At 44.5% G+C, this 19764-nt stretch overlaps 1 protein-coding gene and 1 non-coding gene across 3 annotated transcripts; both read left to right on the top strand.

Moving 5' to 3' along the window:
- The first annotated feature begins 4688 nt into the window (after positions 1-4688).
- Positions 4689-4760, top strand: TRNAA-UGC (transfer RNA alanine (anticodon UGC)). Its single transcript has one exon. It is a non-coding gene; the product is annotated as a tRNA-Ala (tRNA).
- A 9807-nt stretch (positions 4761-14567) lies between these two features.
- Positions 14568-17566, top strand: UBC (ubiquitin C). 2 transcript variants are annotated; one of them, XM_072600707.1, is made up of 2 exons: positions 14568-14658; positions 16113-17566. In XM_072600707.1, exon 2 carries the CDS (start codon positions 16116-16118, stop codon positions 17487-17489), a length of 1374 nt encoding a protein of 457 aa, XP_072456808.1. In that variant the 5' UTR covers positions 14568-14658; positions 16113-16115; the 3' UTR covers positions 17490-17566. The 2 variants fall into 2 exon arrangements, with proteins under 2 accessions (XP_072456808.1, XP_072456809.1); XM_072600708.1 differs by lacking the exon at positions 14568-14658 and adding an exon at positions 15129-15378.
- Positions 17567-19764: the final 2198 nt, after the last annotated feature.

Below are 19764 nucleotides of genomic sequence, written 5' to 3'. Positions count from 1 at the left end.
CAATTGCTTTCTTAATATTGGCATCTTTCTAGATTTTCAAGGACACTGTTCTCTTTTCCTGGCCATCTGACTGCTCCTTCTCTTTCTCCTTTGTTGGAACTTCATCCCAGTCATGACTGGTGGGGATCTCCCAAGACTCTGACCTGGACCCTCTTCTCTCTTCCCTCCATTCCAATTTACTGGGTGATATTGTCTTCCATGGTTTCAATGATCATCTCTGAGCAGATGAGTCTCAGATCTACTTCTCCAGCCTTAACCTCTCTGCTGTCCTCCACGTATGCATCTCTAGCTTCCTATCTCAAAATGGATGTCCCATAAGCATCTTAAACTCAACATGTCCAAAACTAAGTGCATTCTCTTCTCCCTCCAAAACCTCCCCCTTTTCCTAATTTCCCTATTAATGTAGAAGTACAACCATCGTCCCAGGCTATCTAACTTAGCTATCATCCTTGAAACCTTCTTATCTCTCATCCCCCCATCCAATCATTGGTCAAGCCCTGCCATTTTGTCCTTAGCATCTCCTGCATACACCCCCTTCTCTCCTCTGCATCTCACTTCCAGACTACTGGAATAGGCGGCTAGCTGGTCTCCCTGCCCCAAGTCTCTCCTGTCTCCAATCAACTCCTCCAATCTTTTGTCAGATTCATCCTTTGCTGAAACTCATGTCTGACCACATCACCTTCATTTGATCTCTATTACATTCAGGATAGAATAAAAAACCCTCTGTTTGACTTTCAAAACTGGCATCTGCCAACCTTTCCAGTCTTCTTACTCCAATCCTGTACTCCACAATCTGAATAATAGAGGCCTCCTTTGTTGTTGTTCAGTCACTTTTCAGTCTTGTCTGACTCTCTGTGACCCCATTTTCTTGGCAAAGATACTAGAGTCATTTGCCATTTCCTTCTCCAACTCATATTACAGATGAGGAAACTGAGGCAAACAGGGTGAAGTGACTTACCCAGGGTCACACAGCTACCTCCTTGCTGTTCCTCAAACAAGACACTCCCATCTCCCAGCTCTGAGCATTTTCTCTGGCTGTCCAACAGGCCTGGAATGAACCCCCTCCTCATCTCCACCTCCTAGCTTCCTTGAGGTCCAAGCCTTAGCTAAAGTGCTATCTTTTGCAATAATGCTGTCCTGATCAGCCTTAATTTTCCTGCCTGCCTTCTGAGAACACCCTCAATTTGATAACTGAATAGATGAAGGGAAGATGAGTGGAATAAGGTTGGTAAAGTAGGTGGGTTCCTAAATGCCCTGCTAAGTAATTTGTAAGACCAGAGACTGATCTTATTGCACTGTTTTGGGAACTCCCCTAGAGAGGAAACTCCTTCCACCAGAGAAGGTCAGCACCTCCTCTGCAATGCATATTTTTAAAAGTTGTCTAGAACACAAAAGGGCTAAATTCTGGCCTGGGGTCATACAGGATGTAGGTGTCCAAGGTAGGACTTGAAGAGCCGGTGATTATGGGCTTGGTGGTGGTCCATTCAATCTCACTGCTTCTCTAGGTGGTATGGGTTATAGTGGATAATACAAAAATATTTTCTCTTTGTCTTCTGGCCTCTTCAGTGGTAGTTTTATAGTGTCAGGCACAAAGTAAGTGCTTAGTAAATGCACTATTCAAACCAATCCAGTGAAATAATATACGTAAAGCACTTTGCAAACCTTTAACTATGTAAATGCCTGTTATTATTACTGATAATGGTGTACTTATTCTGTTATCATAATTACCTCTCACATCCAGAGTATGTATTTACTCAGGTGTATGGAAAGAAAGAACCCTCTTCTGGTCATTCTTCCTTTTTTAACCTTTTAACCCTCTTCTGCCTCAGTTTCCTTATCTGTAAAATGGGAATAATAATAGCATCTACCTTCCATTGTGAGGATCAAATAAGATGGTATTTGCAAAGCACTTAGCTGTGTCTAGCACATAGTAGGCTATTAATAAATTCTTGTTTCTTTCCTCTCCTTGGGTTTATTTTTCACTTTAAATGGATCATGTTAATCAATCAAACAACCAGCATTTATTAAGCACTAAGCTAGATGCTGAGAATTCAAGGACAAAAGTGAGACAGTTCCTTGTCCTCAAGGAGCTTACTTCTAATAAGGAGTTTAAGGCAACTAATTTCTATAGATTCCAATCTTACCTTCACTCCAGGCCACATCTGGGGAGCTGGCTTGGAGTCTGAGGATCTGGGTTAAAATCTTCGCTTCACCATTTAGCCTGGGCTAATCACTTAAGATCAGTTTGTTTGTGTATAAAATGAAGGAAGTGGACTAGAAGAGGTTTTCTTAAACTCTTAGGGGGTCATGGATTCTTTTTTTTGTTTGTTTTGTTTTTTGTTTTTTTTATTTTTTAGTGGTTTACAATCGCTTCCATAAAATGAAGATTTTATCCCCCCCACACCTCCCCCTCAATACCCCCCTCCCCCCCCATGGGGGTCATGGATTCTTTTGACAATCTAAGGAGACCTATGACCCCCTTCTTTTAAAAACAAAACTAAATGGAAGGGAATGCTATATTTCAGTTAGAGGTTAGGGCAAAGAAAGTTGAAATTTTTTTCCCATCCAAAGTCAAGGACTCCCTGACATCTATGGGATCTGTGAACCCTAGGATGAGAATTCCTAGACTGGATGATTCCTAGGGGTCCTTCCGCTCTAAATCTATGATCCTTCGCTAGGTTGATTGGTGGTGAAGGGACCTTCCAGGTGGGTAACCTCCATGTCAAGAAGAGGCATCAGAGTATGACTTCTGGGGAGGGTGATTATGAAAATTCATTTAATTCTGAAGATGACACTGTTCTGATTTTAGCCAGGTTTGGAATACCACAGGGTCCCTTCCAGGAGCTCCAAGGCCACTCAAAAGAAATCAACCTAGTAACTCAGACCAGACATGCAAAGTAGATTTTACCTCAGTGACATTTAATGTGAGTAAAGGATGACAAATGGATGCAGCACTTTTGGGTTGTCTTGTTATTTGTGAAACATTAAAAGACCAAGAGCAAGCACAATGTGGGACTCTGGAGAAGAGTCAGAAGGTCTGGGAATCTTGCTTCCATCACATGCTAGCTTTGTGATCATGAGCAAGTCACTCAATCTCCCTCTGGTCTCATCTGGAAAACAAGGAGGCTGGGTCTGATGACTTGAAAATCCTCTCTGTCTTTAAATCTACTATTAAGGAAGTTCATTGGAATAGTTGTGAAAACTATCTAGCAAGGATTATACAAGGCACATCTAAGTCACCCTCTGTATCAGTAAAGGGAATACTCATATCCATGAAATGACCTGTGTATCAAAGTCCATGTTTGGTGGAGTCTATCACTTAACTTTTCATGGTCCCATTCTGTCTGGGCAGAGGTCCTTAACCTCACCTCCAAAACTTGTTTGTTTATTTTAAACTATTTTGATAGCTTCCTTGTAATCCTATGTCTTTTATTTTATGCATTTAAAAATATGCATGTATATTCCAAGGAGGTCAAAACCAGAAAATAATGTTCAATATATACCAAAATATTCATAGGGTTACTTTATGGTAGCAAAGAATAGGAAATGATGTAGATTCTCATCACTTCTGAAATGACTGAACAAATTCGTAAAGGAAATAACCCAATATTATTGAAGAGTAAGTAATGATGAATACGAAGAATTTGGAGAAACATAGGAAGTTTTGTAGGAAGGAATGCAGGATGAAATAAGCAGAATGAAATGAAGAATATTCAAGACTATATCAGTGGAGATGGAAAGATGACTAAAAGGAAACTGAATTCATATACCAGGATCCCCAGTGATGGATGGTTGGGGAGATTATGTAATGAATCTTGCTTCAGAGATGTAGAAAGACCACAGAGCTGAATGTTGGGTGCAATGTCGTTTAATGACTCTTGTCTATTGCTTGATTTTCTTTTCTTTTTTGGGGTGGAAAATTACAAGGGAAGGTTTAATCTGTAGGAATTAGGGAGTGAAAAGGACTGTGATGCAAAGACAAAAGTTATTAATAAAATGTGTTTTTAAAAAATAGGTAAATAACTATGAGAGGAAGCCTTTGGTTTTCTTCCTTCCTTCCTTTCCTTCCTTCTTTCTTCTTTCTTCCTTTCTTCTTTCTTCCTTTCTTCTTTCTTTCTTTCTTTCTTCTTTCTTCTTTCTTTCTTCTTTCTTTCTTTCTTTCTTTCTTTCTTTCTTTCTTTCTTTCTTTCTTTCTTTCTTTCTTTCTTTCTTTCTTTCTTTCTTTCTTTCTTTCTTTCTTTCTTCCTTCCTTCCTTCCTTCCTTCCTTCCTTCCTTCCTTCCTTCCTTCCTTCCTTTCTTTCCTTTCTTTCTTTTTTTCCTTCCCTCCCTTCCTCTCCTTTCTCTCTCTCTCTCCCTCCTCCTCTCCTTCTTCCCGAATCACAATAGGAAACTTAGGAAAATAGGAACTTGCAAACAAAAGAATCTATAAACACTTTGGCAAGAAAGATGTGTCCAGTCTTTTCTGTAATTACAATAAGCTGAATTAAGGAAAAGTCCAGATTCCTTCTTTTTTTTTTTTTAATTTAGATTCTTTTCCTGTTGATTGCTTTACTATATAACCAGAAAATGAAATTTTTTGGAAATATGTGACTCTCACTTAATTTTAGAGGAACACTTCTCTTAAGGAAAGCCTACCAGGAGACCCATCCTTTTTAGGGTTTTCTCATGAAACCCAAAAGAGGAGGCTGGGGATGTAGCTCAGTGGTAGAGCGCATGCTTTGCATGTATGAGGCCCCGGGTTCAATCCCCGGCATCTCCAAGTGTCCTTTTCGCATTTGCACTTTTTTCCCAGGTGTGCCCCAAATAACCGAAACCCCTACCTGGACAGGTACCATTACATCTCTTCAAACAGCATAGATCTTTCTGTTTGTAAAATTTAGAGGAGCTCGTTGTTTTTCTAACCAATCTGCATCCATTCCAGCTATTTAAATGACACCTCTGTTTTTCAACAATCATTGGCTATGATACAATACAACCTCTGGTATTTTCCAATTTTAGAGAAGGGGTTCTCCATCTTTTCTGTGCTCTCTCCCCAGCTTGGGCAATGGGGTGGAGTCCTTGAACCCTCTGCTCAGAATCATGTTGTTAAATGAATAAAAGACACAGGAATAGGAAGGAAATTGATTATATTGAAACACAGTTTTCAAAATATCTTACAATACAGAGGTCATAGACCTAGGTTAAGAACCTCCTTTTGAGAGCCTGACCCTAAACTTGACTGTGCAATCCCCAATGCCACCCCCCAACACTTCTCCTGTGGTACCTGCTACAGTCTACCTCATTATTTTGGGTAATTGTGAAACTGCTCCCCTTTTGCTTAGACTGAAAACTTCTGGGAGGTCAAGGATGGGGCTTGCTGGCACACATAGTCTGCACGAAGTCATTCAAAAGTTTGCTTTAAATGAATAAAGTCCAAACCAGGATGAGAGAGTACTACACTTGTAGCTAAAACGTAGGAAGTTCATCTTCAGGAGCTCATTTCAAATATGAAATAATTCCTTCCCTTTAAAACTCTTTAAAAACTGTTTTTATTGATATCTTTTGCATTTAAAGAACCCTTCTTTCAGAAGGTATCCCTTCTCTCCCCCATCCAGCAAGCCATCTCCAGTAACAGAACAGCAACAGCTAAAAAAGGAAGGAGGAGGAGGAAGGAGGGAAACAATTCAGCAATTGTTTGATAGACGTTAACTGAGATTGAGAGTAAGCAGTGTTCCACACCCTTCCTCACCTCTGTGGATCAGCTGGGGACATGCATTTAGAAATGATTTCCCCATCTCTATCATGACAAAATGAAGCCATTTCCTAATTTCACTTTGCATTTAACACACCCCCAAATACTAGTAGTTGACTCAGTTTGTAATCCAACTTGTGTAAATTTTTCCAAGGACTAAGTAATCCTGTTCAATCCTTTTTTAAAAATTATTGTTTTTGTTTTAAAGACGCCAATGGATTACTCAACCACAAGGCAAATGACTTGAACTAAGATGCTGAAACTGATCGAGTTAATAACATGAGGAGCTTCGTTGAGGTTATTTAATGGATTTTGATGGATTTATTTGTGGAGTATCTGTAATGTGTTTATCAACAAGTCAATCAATAAACATTATTATATTCCTGGCACTGTGGGTAAGGGCTGAAGATGTAAAGAAAGACAAAAACTATCCCTGCCTTCAAGGAGATGACAGTCTAATGGGAGAGACCACATGCAAACAACTAGGTATAGACAGGGTATTGTGGAAATAATAGCAATAGTGAACATTTGTATAATGCTTGGGACAGCTAGATCGGTGGATAGAGAACTGGGTCTAGAGTCAAGGAAGACCTAAATTCAAATCCTGCCTCAGATACTTACTAGCCAGTCACTTAACCCTGTTTGCCTCAGTTTCCTCAACTGGAAAATGAAATGGCAGACCGCTCCAGTATCTTTCCCAGGAGAACAGAGTGCCAGGTGCTGAGCATAGGGTTTACACATATTGACTCATTTAGAGTGAAGGCCCTAGAATGAAAAGGCTTTTTGCAGAGAATGAGATTTCATTTGGCTGGTTTTGTCTTTAGAAACAGTAAGAATATGCTTCTTTGAAAGGAAGGGCCTTGTAATTGGGAGTCTTGGGGTCATTCTTCAGACTCCAGGAATGTTCAATCGTAATGACAGTGGGACCCAGGTTTCCAGTAAATTTCCATTGGTGCAATGAAATCTTCCTGCCCTCATTATGCATCAAGATAAAGAGGATACTTGAAGCTGCTTTAGTCTGAGATTGCTTAGGGTGGGAAAAGCCCTTCCTTAGAAAAGCGGTGAGTGTGCAATTGAATTATTTGCAACCGGTTGCTTAATGAAGCTGGGACCAAGCCAGGCAGGGATAACCAACAAAGAAGCCCCTTTGGCTGGTGGATTAGCTGCAGAGTCGCCTCCTCACATCCTTAAAGATCAAATCACTTAGAAAACCAAGGGGTGCGCCCCGACCCTAGGAACCTAGGCTTTCCAGGCTCCTCCTCTCCTCTTTCCTTTGGAAGCATCCTTTGTTTGCTCAGCATGGAGCTACCAGGATTTTCCTAAAGCAGAATTAATTGATAAAAAGATGTAAATGAAAATTAAGTAACTCTCCTGGGGATGTTCTCTGCAGGGAGGAAGGAAGAATGAGAAAAAAGCTGGGAGAGAAGGCTCTCTTCCCTCTCCATGCTCCCCACCCTACAAACCCCTTTGTGAGCTGGGGAGCAATCGTGCATGCGCTCACTTCCCCACCAATCAAGGAGTTGTTGCTGGGGCCTGCTCTGTGTTCCATTGGCTTAAGTCTTACCTAAGACTCCTTCTCTCCCACCCCTGCTCTGGGGCACCTCTACCCACTGGGTGGTGCATGCAAAGGAAGGATTCTCTGGGGGGTAGCATGGATTGAACTTGTCACTGTTCCCAGGGTGGAGGATGCCCATTCTAGCCAAGGCTGACCCAAGGAGAGATGCCCACTAGTTCCCCAAAGGGGCATCTGTCACTAGGGCCAGCCCAGCCTTTTGCTTAGAAAGCAAAGCAGTAAGAAACCCTTCCCCCCAAGTGACCCAGAGAACCTACTCTCCCATTCCTAATTGTTACCTGTCTTACCGAGTATTTCCCCCCATCCCCAGACCCTTGACCTTGAGACAAATCCCCTTGAACATTGGGCACTGTCCCTGGATTTCCAGGTATTCATAGCAACTTCTTATCATAAGGTCTTCATTTAAAAAATACATTTTTATTGATATATTTAGCTTTTGCATCCTTCCCTCAGAGAGCCAAAGCAATTATTATATTTAAAAATCTGAAAGTACAGGCAATGTTCCACCCCCAACATTGGCAAAGGATTTGTCCCTTCCCCTCACCTCCTAAATCTGAGTCATCAGCAGCCCCTGCCTCTCTACTAACAGCTGTTTTCCCTCCTAGTCTTTCAAAACTTGTGACCCAACTGATTGGTGTACATTAATCATCAGCCTTACTGCACACAAACAAAAAATGCAAAAGCAGGGTGTGGTTTTTACTTGAAACTAGGTCAGCCTGAAAGAAAACGTGGCTTCCTCCCAGCCTGTGCTTAAACAGAAAAAATAAATGGGGGGAGGGGAGTCTTATAAATCTCCATGGTACATTTCACTTTCAGTAATATGGATGTCAGTGTTGTGCTAAAAGGTTGTATTTTAAATAATTGAAAATAGTTTAAAGTGTGTAAAGATTTATATAAGTAAAAGCCAGAAAGGGAAATATTTTTCTGACTGCAGAGATTTAAAACATATATTAGAAAATAAATTCATAGAAATAGTTTTATATAACATTAATGTAATTTATCACATTAAATAATTTATAATAAAATATTATTTATATTTGTTATAATATAATATTTATAATAATATAATAACTTATTTTAATTAATAATTAATTTATTAATTATTTTTAATAAGATATAACCAACTTTGTATAAATTAATTGATTAAAAGCTAAGTATATGAAATATAACAGAAATTAAATATAGAAGACATTTAAGTATATCAAATATATTGTTGTTGATTTGTCTTTCATTTTCAGAAAGGACCATGACCTCAGGAAGGTGATACCAAGACTTGCATATGAATTGGATTTATGTGAGGGAGGGCTGTGTAAAGTAACCAGCCTCACTTTCTCCTCTGTAGCCATCTGAGTTCAGGTTAGAAAGACTGGAGACTGGAGATAGGAACCTCACAGTCTTTTAAACTGGAGATGGTTTTTCCTTTTAAAGCTAAGGTCTTTAAGAAGTCTCAGTTTGAATGAAGCAACGCCCATTCAGTGATTAAAGCTAGGCAAGAAGTGAGGCAAAGAATGGTCTCTTTCACCTCGTCAAAAAAGAAAAAAAAATTGAGGTGAGAGAAGACCCTCAATATTTCTGACCAAAACAGAAACAATTGCTATTTATTTTCACTCTGAGCCATCAGGGCCCAAACAATGACCGCTAAGTGGGGACTGGTCTGGGACCTATTGTTGTCTAGTCAGTGTAAGCCAGAGTGAATTGGGTTCAAGGCTTGGTCCTTAAGAAATCTAGCCAGTAAACCTCAAGATATCTTGCGAGATTTAAGCATCAAAATTTAAGTTTCTTTGGGCAGGGCACCCAAAGGTCCAAGGGTGTGATACCCTATATGGACAGAGGAAGAGGAGAGAGGGAGAAAGGAAAGTTGGAGGGAAAGGGAAAGGAGGGAAAGGGAAGGGAGGGGCTGTGTTGCTCTAGTGGAACTGCTCAGTTTTAAATCCAATTCATTTGCAAGTCAGGCATCACCTTTTTGAAGTCATGGTGCTCTTCAAGAATGAAAGACAAAAATAATAAAATATTTGTATATATTTGTATGTATATATACATATATAATTTTTTTGTTGTTGTTGTTTTATGTTTCTTCTGTTTTGACTTTCAGCCAGTCATTGGGTTTCTTTCTGTAGCTATAAGATAAGGGTATTGGACTTAAAGGACCTAAAAGACTCTTCCAACCCCAAACTCCTATCTGTAGTCAAAAAACTGAATAACTGAAAGTCTGAATAGCTGACACCTTAAATTCAGTTAGGGAACTGACAGATACAGCAATGTAGGTTATTAAGAAATGGAATTATTGTGATTATAAATAAATAGTCAATTCAATCAACTCTAACTTGTAGCCATTTATTTATAGCTTTCTTTTCCTTTTCTCAAGTGGAACCTCCCTACTCCTGTGGAAATCAATTCATTCTTACATGGTTTGCCAACAATTTTCTCTATGGCAGGTTTTCATCAAATGACAACATAAGTACTTTGCTGACATCATAAAGCACTCTGGCCTCTTGGGAGGGATTTCTGAGCTAATGTCAATGAGGTTTATTTTTAATGTCCTCTAGGTAGAGATTTTGCATCTAAAAATTGCAAGGGGAAAAAAAATAACAGAACTTATAGGGGTAAAATGTAGTTCAGAGTGGAAAATGTTGTTGACCTTGCTGAGTTTGCCTTTAAAAAGTATTAGGGGTCTCTGCTTTCTTTTATGTGTATTTTTGATATAGTTCATGCATTTGTCAAAATTATACAGGATTTCTTGGAAGACAGAACAGAGACAGCCTGTTTTACTGTCCTCTTGATTAGTAATGTTAACTAGTGCATAAAATAGGGAGATCTATACTTGGGGTTTGCCTGAGTCCATATGGAGAAGACATTCTACATATGAAGTCTTCCAAATGTTTCTGTCCAAATGTGGACTTGAAGGTGTATGGGTAGAAAAAGGCCCAGGAACCTTAAATGAGATCCATACCATTCAAAGACTTCAGGTTTTACTATTCACACTTGGAAAACCAAGTGGATAAAAATGTTTGGATGTTTATTGTTCAGACTAGAATAGGCAGTAGAGTGCTGGACACTCTATAGAAATCATCCATCGTGGTCCAGAGTTGAGTAGGAGGAAACTGGCAGACTGGACTGCTACTGGAAAAGGGCAAAGTTGCTTTAATGATTCCTAGTTTGTCCCCGAACAAAGGCCCATATTTAATACCAGTATTTCATTCTGATGCCAAATGACTTTTAATACTAGACTTACATTCCTTGAGGCACTGAAAGACAGAATTGCATGAAGGGCAAGGTGGAGGTGAATGGGACAGATGAACAGACTGGCGCACATTAGAAATGAGGAAGTATGACATCAAAGAAAATAATTAGTGAAAAAGCTGTGCCGGCCATTTAGGGGAGAGTAAAGAATAGGTAGATCTTGTGTTCCTCCAGCAGCCTAGGGACTTCACAGGAGAACTCAAGGAAAGCCCCTAGCCCGTTGGGAGGATGCCCAGTGGTAAACACAGGGGAGTGGGAGGTAAAGGTCTGTTTGAATGCAGGAAAGGCCACATGGATGAGATCACAGATATGGGGGTAGATTTGGTTTGGGGCTTTTTTGCTAGTTGGAAAAGGACCTTGTTGAACAGAGAACCCTAGATCTAGAGTTAGAAGGGTCCTTGGGGCTTATCTTGCCCAATCCCTTGGTTTTAGAGATGAGGAAACTGAGGCCCAGTGAAATGACATAACACTCTGAGGTTTTGATATGTACAGGACAACAACTTGTCCCATCCAAGACATCAAACTGCAGTTCTTGTCCAAGAATCCAGTGGACATTTGCTAGCCTTGCTGTGAGAGCTGGTTAATGATCTTTATTAACTATCTTTACTAGTCTTTGGGTCAAGTCAGCCAGTCTTTACTGTGTGTACCAGGCGCTGTTAAGGCTGGGGGATGCCAACAGGGGCAGAGGGCAGTCTTTGGGTCAAGTCAGCCAGTCTTTACTGTGTGTACCGGGCGCTGTTAAGGCTGGGGGATGCCAACAGGGGCAGAGGGCAGTCTTTGGGTCAAGTCAGCCAGTCTTTACTATGTGTACCGGGCGCTGTTAAGGCTGGGGGATGCCAACAGGGGCAGAGGCAGAATTTGGGTCAAGTCAGCCAGTCTTTACTGTGTGTACCGGGCGCTGTTAAGGCTGGGGGATGCCAACAGGGGCAGAGGGCAGTCTTTGGGTCAAGTCAGCCAGTCTTTACTGTGTGTACCGGGCGCTGTTAAGGCTGGGGGATGCCAACAGGGGCAGAGGCAGAATTTGGGTCAAGTCAGCCAGTCTTTACTGTGTGTACCGGGCGCTGTTAAGGCTGGGGGATGCCAACAGGGGCAGAGGCAGAATTTGGGTCAAGTCAGCCAGTCTTTACTGTGTGTACCGGGCGCTGTTAAGGCTGGGGGATGCCAACAGGGGCAGAGGCAGAATTTGGGTCAAGTCAGCCAGTCTTTACTGTGTGTACCGGGCGCTGTTAAGGCTGGGGGATGCCAACAGGGGCAGAGGGCAGTCTTTGGGTCAAGTCAGCCAGTCTTTACTGTGTGTACCGGGCGCTGTTAAGGCTGGGGGATGCCAACAGGGGCAGAGGGCAGAATTTGGGTCGTCAGCCAGTCTTTACTGTGTGTACCGGGCGCTGTTAAGGCTGGGGGATGCCAACAGGGGCAGAGGGCAGAATTTGGGTCAAGTCAGCCAGTCTTTACTGTGTGTACCGGGCGCTGTTAAGGCTGGGGGATGCCAACAGCGGCAGAGGGCAGAATTTGGGTCAAGTCAGCCAGTCTTTACTGTGTGTACCGGGCGCTGTTAAGGCTGGGGGATGCCAACAGCGGCAGAGGGCAGTCTTTGGGTCAAGTCAGCCAGTCTTTACTGTGTGTACCGGGCGCTGTTAAGGCTGGGGGATGCCAACAGGGGCAGAGGGCAGTCTTTGGGTCAAGTCAGCCAGTCTTTACTGTGTGTACCGGGCGCTGTTAAGGCTGGGGGATGCCAACAGGGGCAGAGGGCAGAATTTGGGTCAAGTCAGCCAGTCTTTACTGTGTGTACCGGGCGCTGTTAAGGCTGGGGGATGCCAACAGGGGCAGAGGGCAGAATTTGGGTCAAGTCAGCCAGTCTTTACTGTGTGTACCGGGCGCTGTTAAGGCTGGGGGATGCCAACAGCGGCAGAGGGCAGAATTTGGGTCAAGTCAGCCAGTCTTTACTGTGTGTACCGGGCGCTGTTAAGGCTGGGGGATGCCAACAGGGGCAGAGGGCAGAATTTGGGTCAAGTCAGCCAGTCTTTACTGTGTGTACCGGGCGCTGTTAAGGCTGGGGGATGCCAACAGCGGCAGAGGGCAGTCTTTGGGTCAAGTCAGCCAGTCTTTACTGTGTGTACCGGGCGCTGTTAAGGCTGGGGGATGCCAACAGGGGCAGAGGGCAGAATTTGGGTCAAGTCAGCCAGTCTTTACTGTGTGTACCGGGCGCTGTTAAGGCTGGGGGATGCCAACAGCGGCAGAGGGCAGTCTTTGGGTCAAGTCAGCCAGTCTTTACTGTGTGTACCGGGCGCTGTTAAGGCTGGGGGATGCCAACAGGGGCAGAGGGCAGAATTTGGGTCAAGTCAGCCAGTCTTTACTGTGTGTACCGGGCGCTGTTAAGGCTGGGGGATGCCAACAGCGGCAGAGGGCAGAATTTGGGTCAAGTCAGCCAGTCTTTACTGTGTGTACCAGGCGCTGTTAAGGCTGGGGGATGCCAACAGCGGCAGAGGGCAGAATTTGGGTCAAGTCAGCCAGTCTTTACTGTGTGTACCGGGCGCTGTTAAGGCTGGGGGATGCCAACAGCGGCAGAGGGCAGAATTTGGGTCAAGTCAGCCAGTCTTTACTGTGTGTACCGGGCGCTGTTAAGGCTGGGGGATGCCAACAGCGGCAGAGGGCAGAATTTGGGTCAAGTCAGCCAGTCTTTACTGTGTGTACCAGGCGCTGTTAAGGCTGGGGGATGCCAACAGCGGCAGAGGGCAGAATTTGGGTCAAGTCAGCCAGTCTTTACTGTGTGTACCAGGCGCTGTTAAGGCTGGGGGATGCCAACAGCGGCAGAGGGCAGAATTTGGGTCAAGTCAGCCAGTCTTTACTGTGTGTACCGGGCGCTGTTAAGGCTGGGGGATGCCAACAGCGGCAGAGGGCAGAATTTGGGTCAAGTCAGCCAGTCTTTACTGTGTGTACCGGGCGCTGTTAAGGCTGGGGGATGCCAACAGCGGCAGAGGGCAGAATTTGGGTCAAGTCAGCCAGTCTTTACTGTGTGTACCGGGCGCTGTTAAGGCTGGGGGATGCCAACAGCGGCAGAGGGCAGCCTTGGGCTCAGGGATCCCAGTCCAAAGGGGACAAACGCCAACAACTATAAATAACCAAGGTCTACACAGATCTGGAGGTGATCCAGAGGGAAGCTGGCATGGAGGGGGTGGGCAGCTGGGAGCCCGGAGTCCGGGCAGATGACCTCCCCACCCCCCTGGCTTCCTCAGCCCCCCAGCACTCGGCGGACTCTCATAGTCAGTAAAACAAGCATTTATTAGGCGCCTGCTGGGGAGGACAAGCCCCTCCCCCGGGAGGTCGCTGTTCGGCCCTAGCTCCGTGGGGGGAGGGCACTGAAGGGGGTACTTTGGGAACCCCAGGGCACTTGGGGCCGGGGAGGGGAGGGCTCCCCGGGGGCTGCCGTCTTTGGAAGCGGGGGCCGGCTCCCTGGTGGGACAGATGAGGAAACTGCGGCCCAGAGAAGGGATGCGTATGGGGGCGGGGCCTCGAGTCCCATCACGGTGGAGGCCGTTGGGGGAGGGGCGGCCCCTCCGGAGGAAGCCTTCCACATCCCTGGCTTGTCCGACACCCCCCACCCCGCCCCCCCATCCCGCGGCCTGGGCGTTGGGTCCAACGGACGAGCCCCGCGGGGAGTGGGGGGAAGGGGAGGGTGGGGGTGGGGACGCCCGTTCCACCGGCCCTAGCCGGATTTTGGCGCCAGCCGAGCCTCCACCGCCCACCCCGCCCCCTCCACGTAGGTCGCTTGTCGAAGCACTCCTTTCGAACGTTCCGAATCCCTCCGCTCACGGTACGGCCCTCCCCCCACCCCTTTCTGGGCTGCTCTTTCACTAGTCTCTTAAACCAGCGGGGGGAATTCCGTGAGAAGAAGCCATCGATGTGAGGGCAGTTGGGGCGCGGAGAGCAGCAGCCTGTTCTTCTACCTTGGAAGTGGAAGAAATAGTCCCTTCTCGGCGTTTCCGCGGATGAATCTCTCGTAGAACCGTCACTCCGCGTCCCTATATAAGGGCGCGCCGGGTGTGGCGCAGTTAGATCCGCCGAGGACAGGAGCTGACTGTTGTTCAGTGTGTGCGTTGCCGTTGCCGCCGCTTGGTGAGAGGGGGAGGGGACGCTATGGAGCGTGGACCCCCCGGAGGGATGGGGTGGACCTTGTGGCCCCGGGCTACGGGGGTGGGCGAGTTTGGGGGGGGTGGCGCGAGCCTGAGGGGACGGCTTGTTTTGGACCCAAGTAGCCGACAGGCTGGTCGTGGGGGGTTGGGGGGGAAGGGAGGAAGGTAGAGGCCCACAAGATGGCGGCCGGCGGCGAGGCCTGACGAGAGGAAGCCCCCGCGAGGGCGGGAGGCCAGGTCTCAGGACCGCGGGGGAGCCGGGAGCGAGGGCTCGGGGGTCCTTAGCGTAGGAGGGCGGTAGGGGGGGCGGGGAGGGGAGCGTTTTCATCCGGGTCCTGTATGAGAGGAAGAATGCGCGCCCCCTGCTGGACAGGGAAGGCCGGGTAAGCCAGGACTAGCGGGGGCGGGGCGGGAACTAAATAAAGGAAGCGGCGGTGCGTGGGCCTGCGCGCCGGGGTGGGGCGGCGTCAGGAGGAAGTACGCGGCGCGTCGAGGGGTGGGGGAGTGGCCCCTCTGTCCGCTCATCGCATCACGTGACAGCCCCTCCCTGCTCTGTCCGCTCATCCGAGATAGAGGCCGGTGGGCAGCCTGGCTCGAGATGGGCTTTCTTTCGCCAGTCAAGGGGCATTGTCAGGTGGGGGCCGGGGTGGACACTGCAGGACTTAAGTCAGGAGAAGGGACAGGGGCCTTGGCATAAAAAAAAGTAAGTCTTCGTGTTTGAGCTTACGTTTGGTTAAACATTAGAAGCATCGAGCTGCATCAGCTTTTTTTTTTCTGTTCCAGAAAGCTAAGGAAACAGACGCGCCTTGGAAAATTTCAAAAGAAAGTAGTGACTTTTACATGGGTTGCTTGGTCCTTCTAGGGCTTTAAACTTTAACGTTTGATTTTTTTTTAGGTATGGAGAGTGTAGAGACACTAAAATTGTGTTGTTTTTTTTTTATCCTCACCTATAAGGCAAAGGAACATTTTCAAATTTTAAGGTTACTTTTTTATATCAGTTGATTGATCCTTTACAGCATTAAAAATTTTTTTTAACTATTTGGTATTTTAGGTATGAAGGCTACACAAGCACTAATGGGTTAAATTTCTCTCCTTAATCTCATCCTCACCTGTAAGGCAAAGAAAATAGGATGAGCTTTTTCAACTTGAAAAGTAAAATATTACTATTTTTTAAATCAGTTGCTTGGTGTCCATTATAGCTTTTACTTTTTTCCTTAAGGTTTGGTTTTTAAGTATAAAGGGTGCAGAAGCCTTAAGATTGAGCAATTTCCTCTCATCCTCACTCTAAACTGAGGTGCCCCCATTAATTGCTAAACTTGGGGGATTTTTTTCCTCAAATTTACTTTCAGGGTTTCTAGAGGGACTGAATTGACCCTTAAGGATAAGGGCAGCAACAATTACAGTGTTTTAAATTATTTTTTTTTTCTGTTTTAACAGACAATGCAGATCTTTGTGAAGACCTTGACTGGCAAGACCATCACCCTTGAAGTAGAGCCCAGTGACACCATTGAGAATGTCAAGGCCAAAATTCAGGACAAGGAAGGCATCCCTCCAGACCAGCAGAGATTGATTTTTGCCGGGAAGCAGCTGGAAGATGGTCGCACCCTATCTGACTACAACATCCAGAAAGAATCCACCCTGCACTTGGTCCTTCGTCTCAGAGGTGGGATGCAGATCTTTGTGAAGACCTTGACTGGCAAGACCATCACCCTTGAAGTAGAGCCCAGTGACACCATTGAGAATGTGAAAGCAAAGATTCAAGACAAAGAAGGCATCCCCCCAGATCAGCAGAGGTTGATCTTTGCTGGAAAGCAGCTGGAAGATGGTCGCACCCTATCTGACTACAACATCCAGAAAGAATCCACCCTGCACTTGGTCCTTCGTCTCAGAGGTGGGATGCAGATCTTTGTGAAGACCTTGACTGGCAAGACCATCACCCTTGAAGTAGAGCCCAGTGACACCATTGAGAATGTGAAGGCAAAGATCCAAGACAAAGAAGGCATCCCCCCAGACCAGCAGAGATTGATCTTTGCTGGAAAGCAGCTAGAAGATGGGCGTACCCTGTCTGACTACAACATCCAGAAAGAATCAACTCTTCACTTGGTCCTTCGTCTCAGAGGTGGGATGCAGATTTTCGTGAAGACCTTGACTGGCAAGACCATCACCCTTGAAGTGGAGCCCAGTGACACCATTGAGAACGTGAAGGCAAAGATCCAAGACAAAGAAGGCATCCCCCCAGACCAGCAGAGATTGATCTTTGCTGGAAAGCAGCTGGAAGATGGTCGCACCCTATCTGACTACAACATCCAGAAAGAATCCACCCTGCACTTGGTCCTTCGTCTCAGAGGTGGGATGCAGATCTTTGTGAAGACCTTGACTGGCAAGACCATCACCCTTGAAGTAGAGCCCAGTGACACCATTGAGAACGTGAAGGCAAAGATCCAAGACAAAGAAGGCATCCCCCCAGACCAGCAGAGACTGATCTTTGCCGGGAAGCAGCTGGAAGATGGTCGCACCCTATCTGACTACAACATCCAGAAAGAATCCACCCTGCACTTGGTCCTTCGTCTCAGAGGTGGGATGCAGATCTTTGTGAAGACCTTGACTGGCAAGACCATCACCCTTGAAGTAGAGCCCAGTGACACCATTGAGAATGTCAAGGCAAAGATTCAAGACAAAGAAGGCATCCCCCCGGATCAGCAGAGGCTGATCTTTGCTGGAAAGCAGCTGGAAGATGGGCGTACCCTGTCTGACTACAACATCCAGAAAGAATCCACCCTGCACTTGGTCCTGCGCTTGAGGGGAGGTGTCTAAATTCCCTCAAGTTTCTTTCAAGCTTTTGAGTAATTTCACTGCACTTTTCTTTCAATAAAGTTGTTGCATTCCCAAAATGTTTGTTTTTCTATCTTTAAGTCTTTTTAGTTGTTTAAAATAAGATCTCAAGTAGTGGGATATTTTTAGGTTGTTAAGGACTCAGTGTTTATTGATGTGACACTGAATTTTGGAGCAATTAGTAAAACAATTATTCTGAAATTTATCTAGTTTCAGCCATTAAACTTGGAAGAAAATCTAATGTAAGCATAGAAAAAAAAGGTTATCTGTAGGGGTTGCTAATTTAAACTAATTCATTTTTGCTTCACTAAAGCTAATAGATTTTAAAGGGATACAGGTTAGCAGCATATAAATGAAGAGGCATAAAAACCATATGAGAGGAAGCTCTGAAAGGATGACCCAAGGCTATGAGTAGGTCTGAAAACATCCTTGAACTCCCAAAGAGAACAAAAATGAGGTAATGAGGACCAATTACTTTAAAGGCAGAGGAGTACTATTACTATCATGCTTCAAAGTATGTTAAGTCTAAATGGTGGGAATGGTTTTAAGTCTTTTCAGATTGCTAAAATGCTCTAGTTTGTAGGTAAGCTAGAAGAAAGTAATTGGCATTTTCTTTACATGCATTCTTGAGGGTGAAGGATCATTCTAAAAGTAACAGCAAAGGGAGCAGGTAACCCTAGGTTCATTGTCTAGAAATGTATTATGTTAGGGGTCTGGTGACCAATCCATTTAGAGTTTACTAATTTACATTCATACGTAAATCTTTGAAGTTGCCCCTTTTTACTTGTGTGGTATAGGCCTATGTTGGATTTAGACATAAAGGTGAGAACTCTTGATTAATATTGTGCTGTATTGCTTAGCAAATTGGAGACAGTGGAACTGGTAAAAAAAAAAAAAAAGAAAGTGACCAAATGATGAGGGCATTTGATTTAAACAATTGCTGCCTTGGTTTAACTGTCAGAAATGATCTTAAAACTGAATAAACTTGTCATTCCCAAGAGTAGAGGAAGATTCAAAGTAAAATTCTGTAAGGTATGTATTAGGAGTGAGTATAGGTACAGACAACAATGCGTAAGTGCAAGTAACAAAAGGTTTGAATCTATTAAGTGTACACATTTGTAGTATGTGCATTTTAAAGGTACCCTAATCACATTTAATTACACATGAACAGGTTACCCCATATACGTCCATGCAGAATGACGGCTTGTTTTTTAAGATTTCTGCTAGACTAATCAGGTTTATCAGAGATTTTCTTTAGGCAGCAGTCACTCACCTGAATATAATGTATCAGCTACTTGTTTTGCGTTTAGAGTCAATTACATTACATATTTTAAATATTACTAGAATTATCCGAGGAATTCAAAGAAGGCAAACACTAAAAGATTTGGTCAGGTTGCATTTCTCTGACGACATGGTGGTATTAGAAAATGAAGGAGAAAACAACCATATTTGTACTTAACCTTGAATAGGATTGTATGACCTTGGAAAAGATTTAGGAATGCAGTCCATCTGCAATAAATTTACCATGAACACGTTATAAAATAGTAACTCACGTTGGGTAAGTACTAAGCATTAGCACGTTGTATGAGCTCTTGATTGGGAAGTAGGTGCTCCTGATCTTCATATTTAAGATTTAGAAGAGGTGCTTTTGCCCAGAGGCAGAATAAATTGAGTAAATGAGGAAGAAGTTGAGCCCAATCTTCTGGACTTGTCTAACCCCTTCTCTGTGACAGGGAAGTGAAAGACCTGTTACTGTTCCTGCAAAGGATTTTATTATCCAGAAACATCTGCTTAAAGTTCCAAAGTACGCTGAAAACAGTAACATGCAGCTTGTCCCATTTCAATCTGCCCTATTTTCTGTTTTCTGTTAAATTTAGGCTCAGCAGTTTAAGGGAAACATTTAGGAACCCAGTGATGTATTTCCAGCCAATTTTCAGTGAGCAAGAATTGTGCGCAGCAGGCCTAGTACAAAAAAGCTACCAGGAGAGGGAGCTTTTGTCTTACAGGTGTTGGCATTTGCAGGTTTCCTGTGCTTTCTTGACAAAGCTAGTTGATTTTCTGGTTTGCAGAAACAGTGCTGAGGGCCAACTAAATTCTTTCCCACGCTTAGCCTGTGACAAGGCTTTTTCTTATGAAAGGTTTTTTTTTCTATAAAGCTGTTCACTGAGTGAAGCCTTTGCCACACCAGCTATATTGATAGGAAAATGTCTGTGACCAATTTTTCTTTTTCAAACGTGAGATGCTGTTTATGTTGTTA

The sequence above is a fragment of the Notamacropus eugenii genome, chromosome 4 (genome assembly GCF_028372415.1).
Source record: "Notamacropus eugenii isolate mMacEug1 chromosome 4, mMacEug1.pri_v2, whole genome shotgun sequence".
NCBI lineage: Eukaryota > Metazoa > Chordata > Mammalia > Diprotodontia > Macropodidae > Notamacropus > Notamacropus eugenii.
The sequence above is the reverse complement of the archived record's forward strand: the minus strand, read 5'-3'. Positions and strand labels throughout refer to the sequence as shown.

What these genes read in the sequence shown, in the direction of transcription:
- UBC (XM_072600707.1), top strand. Translation starts at nt 16,116, where the DNA reads ATGCAGATCTTTGTGAAGACCTTGACTGGCAAGACCATCACCCTTGAA.